Here is a 16489-nt window from a genome sequence, read left to right on the forward strand (position 1 = left end):
TAAAACTTCAATCTGTAGTTATTAAAATCTGCTCTTACCTTAGAGTTAAAATTTTAAAGAATATTTTCTGAAAAGTTTGATTCAAATAAGAATATTTAGATTTCAGATTTTAATATTATTACTCATTGCAAATACAGCTTTGGTCAGCTTTCTTATGCAGACACAGAAATCAAGCTATTATGCCTTGAACTCTCAGAGCCCCATCATTTATGAAATATTGTGCTGCAGATTGTTAATGGAATATATTATACTGAAAGTTTTATCTGCATCTGTCTTATATAATTTAATGCAAATAAATTGTAGATAAAATATCCTAGGACATGAAATGTTTATTTGTGATAACAGTTCTGTTTATTCAGCTTGAGGAAACTGGAGGTGAAGTTAAGAGTAAGTACACTTAAAAGGAAGCAAGAAAACAGGTTTTAATTATGATTTAAAGTAAAATAAGCAAATAAGTCTAAAATAAAATGATTAAAGATTGCTGTAGGTTACTGCAGTGGTACATTAACATACTAAACTATTTAGAGTGTGACACATTTTCCACATCAGAATTAAACAAATAGCAGCTTAATACGTTAAGTCATCTCAGCGACATCTGCTCTGTCAGTTGCCTACGGGCTGGAAAATGAAGTGTTATAGCAAAAGATCCACAGACGGATCCAGCAGCTCAGGATCTGCTCTGAGTGCTGGAGGGCTTGGGGCCAGTTCTGGGTCCCTTGGCACCAGCCAGGTTGGTGATTTGCCTTTGGCCCATGCCTGGGTTTGGTACAAGGTGCTCAGCTGTTGGCATTGTCGCCGCTGTCCCATTTCCCCCACCACAGCCATGAAATCAGTGAGTGGGACAAAGAGGCCATTCCTGCTGTTTCCAAGAGAAATATCACTTACTGTGGGAGTATTTTTTCCTCTCTTTTTTTTTCCCTGCATGTTTTTTCATTTTTCTTGGAACTACAGTGATGAGTGAAACTGCCCCATCAGCTCTTTCCAACACCCTGGGAAGGTCCTTTCAAAACTCATGTAGTTGGTGTTCTTTCTCCAAAGTAAGATATTATAGTGTGTCTCTAGGACTTAAATAAATACTTATATTTTTTAAAAAATACTACAGTATCATAAATTTAGAGAGTATACAAGCAGAAAACAAAATATCATGCATATTCCTGCGATCCATAAATTAGGCCATGTACACACTCAAGAACGCTAAGGGAAAAATCAGAAGCAGTGGCATCCATAATCATTAGATGGAACAGAAAGTGGAGCCTCGTTTTTACCATTTGCATTTTGTTTATGTTGTTCATACTGGAAAGGGATGAGAAGACTTTAGAGAAAGTTAAAAACTTCTAACCTTTTTCTGCAACTATGACAACTAGAACCAAATTAATCTAATAAAAAACTGAAGAACAGATTGCTGTGCAGTCACATATCTCTGAGGGATGGTACTTAATTTAAAACAACAAGTATTTCAAGGCTGTGATAGAACTTTGAGAGCTTAACAATACTTCTTATATTGCAGTCAAAACTCCCAGAGCTCCCATATGGAAGAGTCAGCCAAAATTCACAGTGCAGCCAGATTAGCAGTGTTAATCACATTGCCTGTTCTTTAAATTGCAAGGAGCCTGGGCAGGGTGTAGAGGCTGGAAACTGGATACCTGTGCAGTAATGCCTGTGATCCTGAGGATATTGTTAGGAGGGATTGGTATTTCTTGTCTCGACAAAATCTCCACTTCTAAGGCGAATTGCAATGTCAAATGTTAAACTTTGTAAGCTGCCTTGGTTTCTTTAAATGTTTATTTTGTGCATAGATTTTAAAACTATTTGGCTGCTCTACTTCTGCTGTGAGTTTTTGGTGGTGGAATCACCATTGTCACAGTGTATCTAGTACTTGGTTTGTAGGGCCATTCCTCAGGTCAGACTGCTGCAAATCTATATGTTGTTGTGACTGGTTACACTGTGGGACAATAAATTAATTATGACATTTATATCTAAAAGAAAGGCATTTATTTAGACATTTAAGCATAATATTAGTTTCTATTCTTTTAGAATCCAGTGGTCTAAAGCTGCAGATGAGAAATGTTGAGATCTGTTGTTCAGATGAGAAATGTTGACACTCCCTTCAGGGCATTCCAAGCTCCTTTATGGCAGATTCAGATAGAAGAGTTTTGGGTTGTTACTTAGGATACATGGAAAGTGGCTATGAAAAAAAAAAAACCTGTATGGGCAAAATGCTGTGAATTACCGGTGTTCAGCAGCACTGAACACTGGGTCAGCTTTCAAACGATACAAATATGGGTTTGGAAGGCTAGTTTTAATCACCCTGCTTTAAATATGTGTCCTTGCTCAGCTGTGATGGTGTTCATGTTAGAGAGGGATTTTAGAGAGCTCTGCTTTGCTGTCATGCCAGGATTCTGGCACTGGGGGAAGTGGAGCAGGGCTGTGGACAGGCTGGATGGGCAGAGGGTGGATGTACAAGGAGGGTCTGCAGGAGCCAGGCTCCTTTGGAGGCTGAGGGAGAGCATCAGTGTCCTCATGTGCCACTGCTGGCCTGGAGAGAGGATGGACCCAGGCTCTGCTCAGAGGTGTGGGGCAAAAGGACAGGGCTCAACCCCATGGCAGCTTGCAACATGGCAAATTCTGATTAAGCAGAAGAGGAAACAAAATTCCCAAGAGGACTGTAAAGCACTGGGGCAGGGAAGGTGGCAGCCTTACATCCTTGGGGGTTTGAGATTTGGAAAGGACGAGACCCTGGGCAACCTGATCTAGTGGGATCTGTGCTGAGGAGGAGGCTGGACTAAGTGACCTCCAGAGGTGCCTTCCAACCTAAATTATTCTGGTTCTAAATATAGTGTGTGGGAGTGCTAAACTTGACTTTGGCATGATTAAAATTACATTTAAAGCTAAAGCAGGACAGCAAGACAATGCTTCTGGGACTCTTATGCAGCACTTCCAAAAAACACAGGCTCACATACATTTCCAGGGGAAGCTCAGTTTTTCTGAAGCACGGTGTTATTCCAGAGTTACATGGTGATTTTAAAACCATAGCTGTGCCTCAGAGTGTGTGTGGTGCTTACATGTGCATTGTAAGAGGTCAGATTTATTTCTGCAGGTCACAAACTGAACAGCTGAATAGATCTGAGGCTCCTAACTCCCATTCTGTGACAGATAATTAAAAGATCTAATCTCTTGTACAGCTGACCTGAGAATAAATTTCTGATAGTCTGTGGATTTGCTGCACAGCAGAGTACACAGCTTCTCATTATAATTTAATATGTTGTTAGTACAGCTAGACCAATTTTGACTAGTGTCTTGATTTAAGTTATTTTTTTGAGTGAATGTTAAAAATAAAAAAAATTCCTAGATAGGAGAGGTATAATCTCAGTAGGATAAAACTGTCTGTAAAATGATAGCAAAACATACTGAGAAAAAGGAGCTTATATTTAAAGATAGAGCAATTTAAAGTTAAAAGAAGCAAATTTTATTACATTTCCTAATTAGGTCCATAACTAATCATACAACCAATAAATGCATTGATATGTGCCAAAGTTGAGGTTTAGCATATATAAGTATTAAGGCTTTTGAGTAGGTCTGAGTGTGTTTGAAAGGTTTTGGATTAGTGCTTTAAATAAAATAAATTAAATCTTACTGTGTGAGTAGAATAATAAACTTTAAAGTGATTGTTATAATTCTACCTTTGTATAAATGTAGTCTCACTGGTTGAACAGAAAACATACAAAATTAATGGATAACTCCATCTCAGTAGTTTCAGAGGGATAATAATGAGTTTATTTTCTGTCTTTTTCTAATTCTGGTTATTATTAACAGACCAAATATGGAAGTGGGAAATCTGTCAGTCTGCTGGAGTATCTTTGGGGACTGCTGCTGTAGTGCTGGAGAATTGAGCACTTAGGCTGCCTGTCTGGAGGACAAAGAGATGACATCCTGCAATTTTCCTTTACCCTTACCTGATGCTAAGTGGAACTCACAGCTGAAATTAACCTAATCAATTTTTAAATAAGTGTTGATTACACCTGTATGGATATAATCACCCTAGCAGATTGTCAGTGATGGAGCTGAAAGCAGGAATTATGTGGCAGATTTGACCTGTAATTAGAAAGAAAGTTCAATAGAGGTTTAAGAGAAGCAAATTATCAAGTGCAGCAGAAAACATTCTTGAACTAGAGGTGCAGGGATTCTGCTGCTTTCTGAAGAGCCATACTGAATGACCTTGTGTTAGTGGTGTATTTCCAAATCAAGATAATATTGCTGTGTGTATAGTAAACCTCCATGACACCATCTTGCAAAAGAATATTTATTTAAAAATCCTATGTCATCCTTTAGATGACAATTGTAGAATGATACAGTATCACTCATTTTTTTTTCCAAATGGTCAGCTAGTCTTTTGGGCACTTTTTATTATTTTGGTTAAGAGGAAGAATTAACAGCAGATATTCCTTGCAAAATAACATTTTCTCAAGAAAATAATATGAAGAAAGGCCTATTTTTTGTGAATAGCAGGGCCCAAGATCAGACAGAGATCTCCTGCTTTTCTCCACTCTAGAGAACCTGTTGTTTTTTCTTCTTATTGAAGATAGTAGTTGGTGGGGTTTGCATTTCCCCTGGTCCTTTTCTTGCCTCAGGAACACTTCTATGTTGGCCAGCAGTTGCCAGGTATTTGTATGCAGGGGTTTACTGTTTTACAGATCTTCCCCTAAGAGAGCCAGCTTAGTTCTTTTTTCTTTTTTTTTTTTCCTTCTCCTTTCTTTGTTTTTCACTTGGTCTGTAAAGTTTTGTAGATATGAGTCTACATTAAACATACAGTTTGCACATTTATTTAATATTTGGTTATATCCTGAGCTTGCATAATCAGCATCTGGAAGTAAGAGTTTGTAACATTTTGAAAATAATCAGAGAATTTCTTCTTCTAGTGCCTACTTTTAAAGCTAGAGTTGAAAGATGTTTCATTTTTATTATGCAATACCACACATTGTTAACTTTTGCCCAAGAGAAATACTTAAACCATTAAATATTATATCTTTGCTTTGAATAAAATATATTTGCACATTGTTTCATATACAGTGCTCTCACAGAGTGATTTTGTGTGGGAGTTACTAACTCTTGTGATAAAATTTGCATTGCTATTGGCAGTAGCATTTCAGGAAACTTCAGCAAACAATGGAAGGCAAAAGTGTTACCTGGTCTCTCTATTTGTATAAAGCTCATGTTTACATAGAGGGAAGAACTGAAAACTTGTTCCTTTGAAAATTACATCTGTTATTGAAAAGATGCCATGGTAGACCTACAGTGCTCTGGAAATATGAAGGTGTCTAAAAGCATTGCTGTTATCAACTCAGTGGTGCAATGCAAGGTATTAAAACCTGTCTGCCCCGGGCTCTAGCTGGGTGTCAGAGAGGGAACCTGTGTCATGATGGGGTCATCAAGCTTGTATGGCTTGGAGCATAAGGGGAAGTTCGTTGTTCTGTGCCAGACTGGAATTCAGACCTGAGTTTTCAACTCCATTTCAGCTCAGTGTTGGAAGAGGGACTGAAATAGAAAAGTTTCTAATGCTTAGTGACATAGCAAATGTTACTAATAGACTCACAAAGAGTTGGGACTGATTTGTGATTGACAGCATGAAAAATGTTGTCAGAATGACTGAGTCTGGAAGCCAGGTCAAATTAAGGATTTCTGCAAGTCATGGTGGCTAATTCAGAGTTTTCTGCTTTTGGCACCTAAGGTCTCATTGGTTGGGTGAGCTAGTTGGTTGTCAGTAGAGAGAAGCATTTCCATAAGATGTCACATTTTCCACAACCCCAGTGACAGTTGTAGCTAAAATTATTACAGTGGTAAGGATTGGATTGCATTAAGGAATTGTTCCTAGTTCTCTGCTTATTTAACATGTTAGTCCTTACTATGTCATTTTCCTAGCTCTTATGTAAGAAACTCTATTGCTGAGAAAACTCAATTGCATCATAGCATTTTTCAAACCCTGAGGAACCCATCAGTCTTTTCATGGAGTTGCATATTGTGTTTGAATATGAGATTAATGCTCACTGCTTCCAGCTTGATCAGTGTAGCTTTATTAGGCTGTGTGTTTCTTAGGCACCTCACTCAGTGCTACAATCACGTCTGTATTTTAAGAGAGCACCTCAAAAATCACTTTTTGAAATTCAGGCCTGTTTCTACAGAAACACTATTAAAATGAAGGAGTTTTAAAGTCCACATAATGATAGTGCTTAGCAGTGCAGAACAACAAGTCATACAGGAGAGAATGTTGAGTTCATTCATTACAAAGCAGAATTGTCTTCTTTAATTCAGTGACAGCAGGGCTGTCACTCCAAATGATAGAGAGAAGTGGGATGTGGTAGAAAGGATATTTACCATCTGAGTCATCACGTACTTCAGGAGTATTTGGACTGACTCTTTGTTTATTTTCTGTTTTGGAAATAAATGCTGGAAATGTGCTGTGGTAGCATGGACCACTCATTCTTTCTGTGTGTTGCATTAAACTCAAATTGGGCTTCTGTTTAATTAAAACCATTATTTTTTTGGGAGCAGAGCAGTGCCAGACTGTGCTCTGCTGCTCCTTTGGTACATGGTCAGCAGTGGAAAGGGTGAACAGAGATCCTAGGTGTCTCAGTCCTGGAAAACAGTAAGGGAGACTCCCTTCCTCCAGCAACACAGTGGAGGGAATGTTTGAAGAAACTGTGTGCCCAGGAGAAGGGAGATGTCCAGGAGAAGGATTGAAGCTGGGAAAATGAGATGTTAATGGCAGTCAGGGAGGAGCATTTGTGGGAAAATAGAGCTAAATTGTAAATGGACCTGGTAGCGAGTAAATTGGTCATTGTTTGTTATCCTGCTCTGGATGAGCCCAGCGCCTCATGACCATAGCTTGTCCTCTGTTCCTAAACTGTGTATGGGTTTGGTGGGTCTGCATGTGCTTATTGGGCTCCTCGCTGGCTGTGTGTGGACACATCCCTGCACCCCATTGTTCCCCAGATTTGGATGTGCATAATTGTCCTGCTGCTACTCAAAGCCAACTGCCCAAAGAGCAGCTGTCAGTGCAAAGACCAAACCCATATGTGAGCAGCCATGGGGGTAGGGGAAGGGAGCCTGAAGTGCTTAAGGTGGGAGTGTTGGGAGTGCAAATCTTAGGATCTTTAGCTGGTCGCCGTGACTTCAAGAAACGCTAAAAGTCTCTTTTCTCAGCCTGAGCTCTTGAAGAATGAGTCAGAGCTCTTCAGTTCTCAGTCTCAAGGTTGTTTATTGTGTCTTATCTATAAAATTCTTTCTCCTGCCCTGCCGAGGTCCATCCAGCAGGACAGTTCCAGGCTCACTGCCTGCCCCTAGGGCAGTGTTATGTCTTTATACTAAAAACTACATGTACAATGTTTACAATTACTTTCCAATACCTATCACCTATGTTAGACAGTGAGCTTCTACTCTAAACCGATCTGTAAGTACCAATATCACAGCAGAAGATGGAGGCCAAGAAGAAGAAGAAGGAGAAAGGCTGGACATTCCCAGATCCCTCCATCTTGCTCCCTGAACTCCCATTCTAGAAACTCCAAAATCTATTTTTTCACCCCCTGATAACTTCACTATTATTCTACTTAAACTGTTGTGGCTTGCTGATCTTCATATAACATTGGTAACTTGCTCTACGGGTTATAATCAAACCCACAGGTGTTTTGGGCTCCGTGCCAGGGCTTCTGAGCCCCCTGGCAGGGGTCTTGGCTGTTCTAGACAGCCAGAGGGATGTCCTAAGTTCTGACATGCTAACAGCCTCAGAGCTGGGCAGGCACAAGGAGGGGATGTGCTGGAAGGTGTTGTGGCCCAAGCTGGGTCCTGGAAGAGCCATGTCTGTGGTGGCCCAGCAGCCCAAGTCTGGCTCTGGTGGCATCTAGGTCAGGGGACAGCATCCTGCGTCACTGCCGCCTTAGCAGGTTGTTATTAAGACCCAAATTGGGGGGATTATTGGCAATTGGAGCAGCTTGCAGCCAGATGAGACTCCTGGTTTCCTTGCCCTTGTGAGGGGAGGAGGAGGAGTGACCTACATCTGCCCAGGGGGCTGCCAAGCTCCACATTGCAGTGGCTTGCTAGGGCTCTCTGTTAGGGACAGAGATAAAGGCTTCTCTTGAGATAGAGAGAAGTAAAGGTTCTCAGTGTTCACCAGGCCTTGGCTACAATTTTACATTAATTGTATGTTTTGTGTCGAGTGTGAGGCATTAACCAGCTTCAGTGGCTGGATGGGGAATAGTGTGCATCAGGATCTCCTGACCACATTGCTGTTCACTGGACACAATAAAGATACCTTGTGTTTCAACCCTATTGAAATCAGGGGAGAGAGGTTAGTGTGGAATTTTGCATTGGATTTTCATCTGTGCTCCCTGAATTGCATTTCTGTACGTTACCTGGGAAAAATGCTGTGCAATATCTTTCTTTTTACACATAAGACATGATTTTATCAGATGATGTTGCTGCTTCCCCTTCTGTCTGTAAAAGGTGAATATGAAGCTTCAGAACAAAATATTTATTTTGAACTGAAACCCATTTGCTGTCTGAATGAGGTGGTGGTTTGCAAATTAAGCAACTCAAAACTTGGTCTAAAAGCGAGTTGTATAGATACCTCAGAAATGTTCCTGTTGATAGTAGAACTGTTAGTTGCAGAACTGTGCAAGAAGTAGCACTGTAGCTGAAGGCTCTGGAGTCGTGTTGGTGTGAATGTAACACATTTCTGCTACGAATGCAGTGTTGGGAGATAATTGATTGCTGAAATTGTGTAGCCTGAATGTGAAAAGGGCGGCAATGTGCTGGTTTGTCTGATGGGGATGAAACAGAATTAGATTTGTATGGGTGTAACTGAATCTAAGAAGAAATTCTTACACTGTGAAAAATTCACCAAAGATAACTAATTTGCACTGTGTGAGGTAGTGTGACTTTTAGCACCAGAACTACAGTAGCATCAATATCTATGTAGATCTTAATTAACTCTATGATTGCAATAAAACAAGAACTAATCCCTTTCTAATGCCAAATTAAACAGAGCGAATAAAACAGGAGTTCAATTTTATATTTCGGAGTAACTATTTTAGACATTTTTTATGCTGTAGACTACAACATAAAATGGGAAGAGCCTTTGCAAATTGTAATTCTTTTAGAAATATATTTCATATACTGGAAAGGTAGTAAATTTTATTCATTAATGATTGGGGGTGATATATTGTGGCTTGGCTAGCAAAATGAACTTTAGCAAAATGAACTGTTGCTTTCTATGTTACTTTATCTTGCTTTTGCTTTTTGGTGTTGCTGTAACAAACAGGCATCACTGTTGTTATTATTACTCTGTTTGTACCAGGGAATGAAAAGACAAATGAGCCATGGAAATTCCTCGTACACTGTTTTTCCCCAGTTGCAAACATTTGCTCATTTCCAGGCCAGGGAATGTGCTTGTCCCTCTCTCCCCTTGGAGGATACAGATGGAGCAGATGCCAGAGTGAAGAGTGATGCAGAGCAGGGGTGCACCCAGCAGGTGCTGCAGACCTGGGGACAGGAAATATCTCCACAGTGACAGTTTCTGGTATTGAGTCACGGCTCTCCAAAAAAGAATGCCCTAAAGATGAGGGGACTGGCAGGAATATGGTTTGGGTAACTGCTGGAGGTGCTAGAAGTGATCATCAGGCAGACAGGGAGGTGCAGAAGAGATAGAGAGTCCAGTGATTTTACTTTTTTTTAGTTGTTTCTTAAGATTTTGGAGGTGCTTATGGTGGAACTGAGCAATAAAGAATATCCAGTCATTTAGACACGCTCCAAGAAAAAAATCTGCTTTGTTTCTTGGTATTAAAGTGAGCTCAGAGACATAATTGCATTTTGGATGTTACTGATGGGAAATTGTAACCTCAGGCAAGGAGGGGAAAAGCTGAACTTTCTGGTTGTGATGAGCCAGCTGCTAAGATCAAAACTTGACAGAATTAGGAAATGAATGCTGATGAAAGTCTTTAACCCAGATCAATAATGGTTTTACTGGTGGACTTTACTGGGAACAGGGTTAAGTGTAACAGCATCACATTTCCAGTGGTGGCTTCTTTTTTTGCTTTCAAAACAGCACTCCACATTGTTGACAAATTCCTCAGTGATCATCAACCAAAATGAATGCATTTAAGCAGGATTTGAATGTGACCTGCTGCTTTGCAGCTACATCCCTTCACAGAGAATGGGATTTGGAAAGCAGGCAGAAAAATGTTCTCTGGCATGGTCCCTGTGGGCTGAAGGCAAGGATTAAAGTGCTGGGAGCTGTGTGTGTGAGCACGACACAGAGAGCTGCAGATGAGGATGTGTCTGAAATCCCCACTCCCCTCTGGGGCAGAATTGCTTCTTCAGGGCTTTTCACTTGGGATTTAAATTCCAGATCCTAAATACGATTTTCAGTGTCTCTCTCCTTTGTAAACCTGAGCAGAGCTATCTGTGCAAAGGCCAGGGTTGGACTTGCAGCTGCTTGAGCCTCTGAGGAAGAGGAATTTGCACCCATGGCTGCTTTTTGTATCTATTGGTGTTAAGCTCACCTTGCCACTTGTTCAGGTGGCCCCAATCTGAAGACTTTTTTGCACAGTGTGGTCTCTGTCTCTGCATGGCCATCTCTAAACTGTCCTGGGTGTGCCATCACCATAGCTGGACTGAGCTGCAGGGTTTGGAAAGGCATCCCAGGCTTGTGGGATGAGTGCGTCCAACAAATGTGACCAAGGATTCAGAGAGGTCTCTATGGTCACAGAGTTGTTGTTTCTTGGAAAACAAGGAAGGTAACTCTTCAGATGGAAACTGCTCAGATCTGCGGGGTGACACTGAGTTGAGCCCTTGCTCCCCACACTCACAAAGGACACGAGCACAAACAAGCATGCACAGCTGTTTCCACCACATGTGGAAGCCAAAGGTGCTTTCCCACAGTCAGCCTTGGACAGCTGGGAGGTGGGAAGTGGAAAATCAGCTTGCCCTGCCTTTGGATGTGTCGAGGAGGGGTTTCCAGCCTTGCAGCTTTGGACTTATGTGTGTGGCCCATTCAGGCACACGAGTTCTGTTAGACATAGATCCAGGCCTCTTAACTCTCAAAATGGGACATTTGGGTGGGGGAAGTGTGTGCTTTTTTTTTTTTTTTTTTTTTTTTTTTTTTTTTGGTAAGAAACCTTCAAAGTTAAATGTATTGATTCCAGTTGAAACACATGAGCGGTTGAATCTTTTTTTTTTTTTCCTGGATAGCATGCAACCCACATCGTCATTTGATAATTTTGTAATCTAGGTAGCTGGTGATGGAAGAACTATGGCAATGTCTGTGTTACTTTTAAGAAGAGAGCAGTCCAGTGAAGTCCTTTAAGTCTATCTAATTCTTTAGGCAATACTTTTGTTTACTCTCTATTTAAGCACTTGAAATTTCGATTGATTAAAAATCCAAACAATTTAAATGGATTGTTTAAAGTTGATATATAATTTAGTTAATTTTATTTCATACTTTTATTATTTTATATATGAACGAAATTATTATTTACTAATTATTAATAATAATATTAATATCAGTTATTAACTAATATTACTAATAATACTAAATTAAAATTTAGTAATTTATTTCTCTCTTTGTGTGAATGTAGCATCGTCCCACACAGAAAAATCTTTCCTTCACAACCTTCTCCATGCATCAATTTAGTCCCAAAAGAAATACCCAAAAGTTATTTTGGATCTTTGCACTTTGCAAAGTGCCATCTTTCTTGCACCGCTCATGATCCCCTAAATGCCAAAATCATATTGTAGTTTAAATCCTCCTGTATTCAAAGATATAAATGAGTTTTTCTGATTCTCATGCCTACCATGTGCAATTTTTGGCCACATCAACTGACTTTTATTGCCTTGTTCTGCTTCTCTGATTTCCCTCCCATAAAATGTGATTTTTTTCCTGGGTGGTTCTTGTTACAGTACCTTTTCTGTTGCAGCCAGGATGCCTTCCCTTAATACAATACATCCCATTATCCTAGCTCACCACTGGGTGTACAGTTTCCCTCCTGCTTTCTGAAGCCCTTTCTGTGAAAAGTCCCTTGTAGTGCCTTTTAGAAACTTTTTATTAACCTTTTGTTAATTACTTGCCCTATCTTTATTACATGACAGGTTTTCTCTGAGCTAAATTGTAGCCTATGGCCTCTACTTCAGCAGATCTTTCCTTATCTGAAGTGTGCTCCATTTTTCTGGCAGTCCCTGTGATGTTTGTAAGGTCAGCAGAGTCTGGGCTGGCGGGTTCATTCCTGAGGGTGTGACCTGCAGGACCATTGCTGTGCCTCTCATTGCCTCTCTGCTGCTAACCAGACGCTATCCCTTTGTCCTCTGACCTGGGTCACTTTTGCATTCTGAATGTCCTCTCACTTCATTATGGGGCAGTGTTTGGTTTTTTTCAGTTCTCTAAGGATTTTCTTGCACCCTGTTTTTAGGTTTGATACACCACATTTCCCGTTATAGAATCTCTGCTGAAGGCTTTGTAGGGTTTATGTTTGATTTCTACTCACTCTTTTGAGTGCACAGTTTTCTGAAGAATATTGGATGGTGCTTTCATTCTGGCTGGGGGAAGCACGGCTAATGCCAGCTTGGTCTGGATCTAGGTCTGCCATAGAGAGGTCCTCCCTGGAAAAAGGAGCTGGGAGTGGAAAGTTCTGCTTTTGTTCATCCAACTTGCTGGCCAGCAGTCAAGGCTGTCATCATGGATTTCAGGGCTGAAGAAGCTCTTTATTCCCAAGAGATAGCAAGGAGTAGAGCAGGACTCATGACCCAGTTACCTCTGGAGCAAACACAGCTGCCTGCTCCCTGTCAGAGCTCAGAGTGGATCCTCAGTCTGATTTTTCCTACTTCATAAATATGCAGAATTCACAGAATCACAGAGTGGTTGAGGTTGGAAGGGGCCTCTGGAGTTCATTCAGTCCAAGCTCCCTGCTAGAGCAGGTTCTTTACTTCAGTGGCTTGTACAGGAGCCCACTGTCTCTGCCTGCCCTGCTTACACGTGTATCAATTAAAGGTGACTGCACGTGGCTCGTTGCTGTGCAGTTAATGACAAGTGTTATCTCATGCATGGACTTGAGGATGGAGGTGTTTGAGAGCCTGTACTATGAAAAAAGCTCAAAATAGGCCTAATGAAGTGCAGTGAAGAACAGGAACGGGGTTATTGGAATACCTCAAACTGAACGGGACCCATGAGGATCATCAGGTCTGACTCCTTGTTTCTTGCAGGAACTACCTAAAACTAAACTATAACTAGTCCAGTTACTACTGACATTCACTTTAGCTTACACTTGGGAAGAGGGCAGTGAGTACAGGAAAAAAAGTATGAGTTAATTAGGAACAGATCTGAAATCTTTTAAAAATGTCCTTTATAATTCATGATACCACAGGTTATAAAGATTTTACAGCCAGCTTATCCATTTCAGAGTGGCCTAAATTCGTTGCTGTTTGCAAAGATGTTGGTAACAGCATTGACCTGGGTAATGTAACATTAGAAAAAGCAAACTTGGAACAAAGGATGGTTGAGAGCACCACTGTGGCTACCAGGACTTCACTTGAGATTTTAAGAGGAGCCAGGTGTCATGTCCTTTTCTGTAGCAAGTACTGTGTGCTGTTATTACTGTTAAAACAGTGGAGTTACAGGTGTTTGGTGTGTGTTGATGTGAGAAATCAGGTTTAAGCTATGTAGGGGAATAGAATATAAGTAAATAAAGGTAGTATAGAAAGTAATCTTATCCCCTGAAGAGTTGCAGCTGGGTTAATTATTAAAGATTAGGAGCAGGCCTGGCTTTAACAGGGGAACTGGAGTCAGCTGGCTGCTGTGAGGACAAGGAAGAGTCAGTGCTTAGAAGAGCTGCCTACAAGGAACATCAAGGAGGTACGAAACTCTGGTAATGTGGAACTCTTGTAATGACAGTGGAACTCTTGTGATATAATGACAACAAAGTGACACGGTTTTTTGGATCATTTGCAGCAGGAGGTCTCTGATCTCTGCCTGTGCTGCTGCCACTGCTCTCCCTTGTCATGCCCATCATGACTCAGCCCATCATGCTAATGAAGGGCAATGGCCTCGTGTTTTGTGCCTGTGAAGCCCATGAGTGGTGATGGAGTTGCTCAGAAACACCACGAAAACCCTCTGAGCTCCTCCTTTGCTGTAGCCAAGTGGCGAGACTGCAGGGGAGGCTCACACCTCAGGGATCACACCTCAAATTGTAAATACAAATCAGTGCACTGTGTGACTGCAATGTGACCATACAATGTTAAAATGCAAGTTACCAAGCGTTTAGCCTTGGGAGCCTGGCAGGCAGAGGGAAAAGGCTGTGTTAGAGTGAAAGCCCTTTCACTTTTCCTGCCTATTAATTTACGTGCCTTCAGAGTGTTGCCATTTAGCAAAGTGCCTTTTGTGTTTCTGCCAAGCTGAAGTAGCTGCTGGGAAAAACTAAGTAGGCCAAATCCTGCAGATATCTGGAGAGCTCAGCCAGGGTGGCTGATGGTGATCCAAAAGAGTGTGAGGATGGATTTGGCTTCATGCAGGCAGCACAGCAATATTGAGCAAAATAAAAAGCTGACATGAGAGTTTCACGCCAAAAGGTAGTTACTGCAAGATAATGCATATAGAAGATTTTTTTAAAATTGAGTTGTTCATAGTTTTGGTTGAGTGTATAGAACCTGGGATCTTCAGATCTCTGCTCTGGGTCTCAGGCCATGTCAGCTGAGGGCTATTTAAAGTTATAGACCATGTCTGGCATGGCCCAGGGCAGCGGTGTCCTCACCATATAGATTCCTGAAGTTGCAGTACTTATAGAAGTGCTCGTTCTGTTCCCATGCAGTGCTTTAAATAGCTCAACACATCGCTGTTATTCCAGTGCTACACATTCCAACTCCATCTGAGCAAGCAGGGGATTTTTGGCTGTCAGGTATTGCACAGTGGGAGCATCTCACTGCTTTCATCCTCTCCCGCTGCCATCAGCGCTGTGCCCTCCTGCACCGGGAGAAGGGACCGCTGTGTTTGGGGCTGTCTAAGGGGGTTCCCTGCTACCTCAGCCTGTATTTATAATTTACAACAAGGAGTTTGCGGGTTTTAGTTCTTTTAGCCTTTCTCCCCAGGTGGCCAGCAAGCTGTCCGGGGCTGTGCTGTCACCTGATGCAAACTCGCCCTTTGCTGGCACGTCCCGCATCCGGTCCCCACGGGACAGCGGTGCCACCCCCCATGGACGTGACAATATTTCGGCTTCTGGAGGTCGCTATTTTTGCCCGGCGGTGACGGCGAGGTTGGCCCCGCTCCCGCCTGTGCGGGGGTGCGGCAGGCGCCACCTGACCCGGCTGCGCTCGGTGGCGGCGGTGGGTGACACAGCGGTGGTGACAGCGCTCGCTGCGGATCCCGCTCCCCGCGGCAACAGCAGCGCTCCTGCGGGAATTGCTCCTCTGGGAGGGAATTAATGCAGGAATGCCCGAAGATACAGGTACAGTGTGGTGACATTCTGGTCAGCCTAGACTTGAAATGACTCCAGGTTTTCACCTGGGGCTGTGGTAACTAAATCACTGATGCTGCCGTGAGAATAGCAGCTCGGTGTTTATCTGGAAACACAGCAGACTGGGAAAAGATGGTTAATTGTAAATTGTGCTTTGTGTTCTTTTATTCATATGAATGGTGATTTGGAAATTATACTGATTCTGGTAGTTAGCTGGCAGCTCTAATTGAAAACTTTCCTCGTTTTTTTTAAATTGAGATTGACTTCAGAGTTTATATTAGACTATAATGCGAAAATAGCCCCTATTTCTTTATGCAGTTATCTTGGAGCATTGTTGCTAATCCTATCTCATTGCAATCTGCCTAAACCTGTACAAAAATAGCCTTTACAATACTGCAGTTGTAGTTATTCAAACTCAGCAGAGATTTTTATGAACTGTATTTGAATTCAGTAAATATTTTATTGTAATAATGAGGGCAGGAGGTTAGCTTATGCTAGGTTTGTTTGTGTGATATGAATTTAGCACAGAGCATAAGGTGAGATTTTAAACTCTTGTGTGAATACTCGAGCTGTGTTGCACCTCTTGTGCATGGTTTATTCACATCTTGTTGGAAACACCTCTCTTTTGCCTCTGGTCCCAGAAACTCTGTAATTGGTGGTAAAAAGCAGAGGTCAGCTCAGTTGTGCTCTGTGCCTGTCCTGTATCAGCTGTGGGTTTCTGTTTTGATGATGATGAGTAGGAAGTGCTGGAAAAGGGATGCCTTGGAAAGGCACTGTAGGAGGGGTTGCTTTTATGTACTAGAAGCAGATATACATTTCAAAAAGGGACATGATTCTTCAAGCATTTTACTTTGTATTTTTGGACAGTGTGAAAGAATTAAATTGAGACATGTTGATGTAGCAATTTATTAAATTTGGTGGATATTTTTTCTTATCATAGAGGAACTAAAGAGAGAAGTAACAGTGCTTTGCTGTAGGAGCCCCCCAGAGAGGTTTTGGAAAGA

At 41.6% G+C, this 16489-nt stretch overlaps 1 protein-coding gene across 11 annotated transcripts in view; it reads left to right on the forward strand.

Moving 5' to 3' along the window:
* ABLIM2 (actin binding LIM protein family member 2) overlaps window positions 1-16489 on the forward strand; it is a 128429-nt gene that overhangs the window by 13151 nt on the left and 98789 nt on the right. Inside the window, exon 1 of one of the 11 annotated variants that reach the window (XM_014266093.2) lies at window positions 15320-15476. The exons of the other annotated variants lie outside the window; for them this stretch is intronic. Coding sequence (XP_014121568.2) covers window positions 15461-15476 — 16 coding nt within the window. The 5' untranslated portion in view covers window positions 15320-15460. Of the gene's footprint in view, window positions 1-15319; window positions 15477-16489 lie in introns of those variants that run through there. 11 annotated transcript variants of the gene reach the window in all.

Source organism: Zonotrichia albicollis, chromosome 5 (genome assembly GCF_047830755.1).
Source record: "Zonotrichia albicollis isolate bZonAlb1 chromosome 5, bZonAlb1.hap1, whole genome shotgun sequence".
In the NCBI taxonomy this organism is placed as follows: domain Eukaryota; kingdom Metazoa; phylum Chordata; class Aves; order Passeriformes; family Passerellidae; genus Zonotrichia; species Zonotrichia albicollis.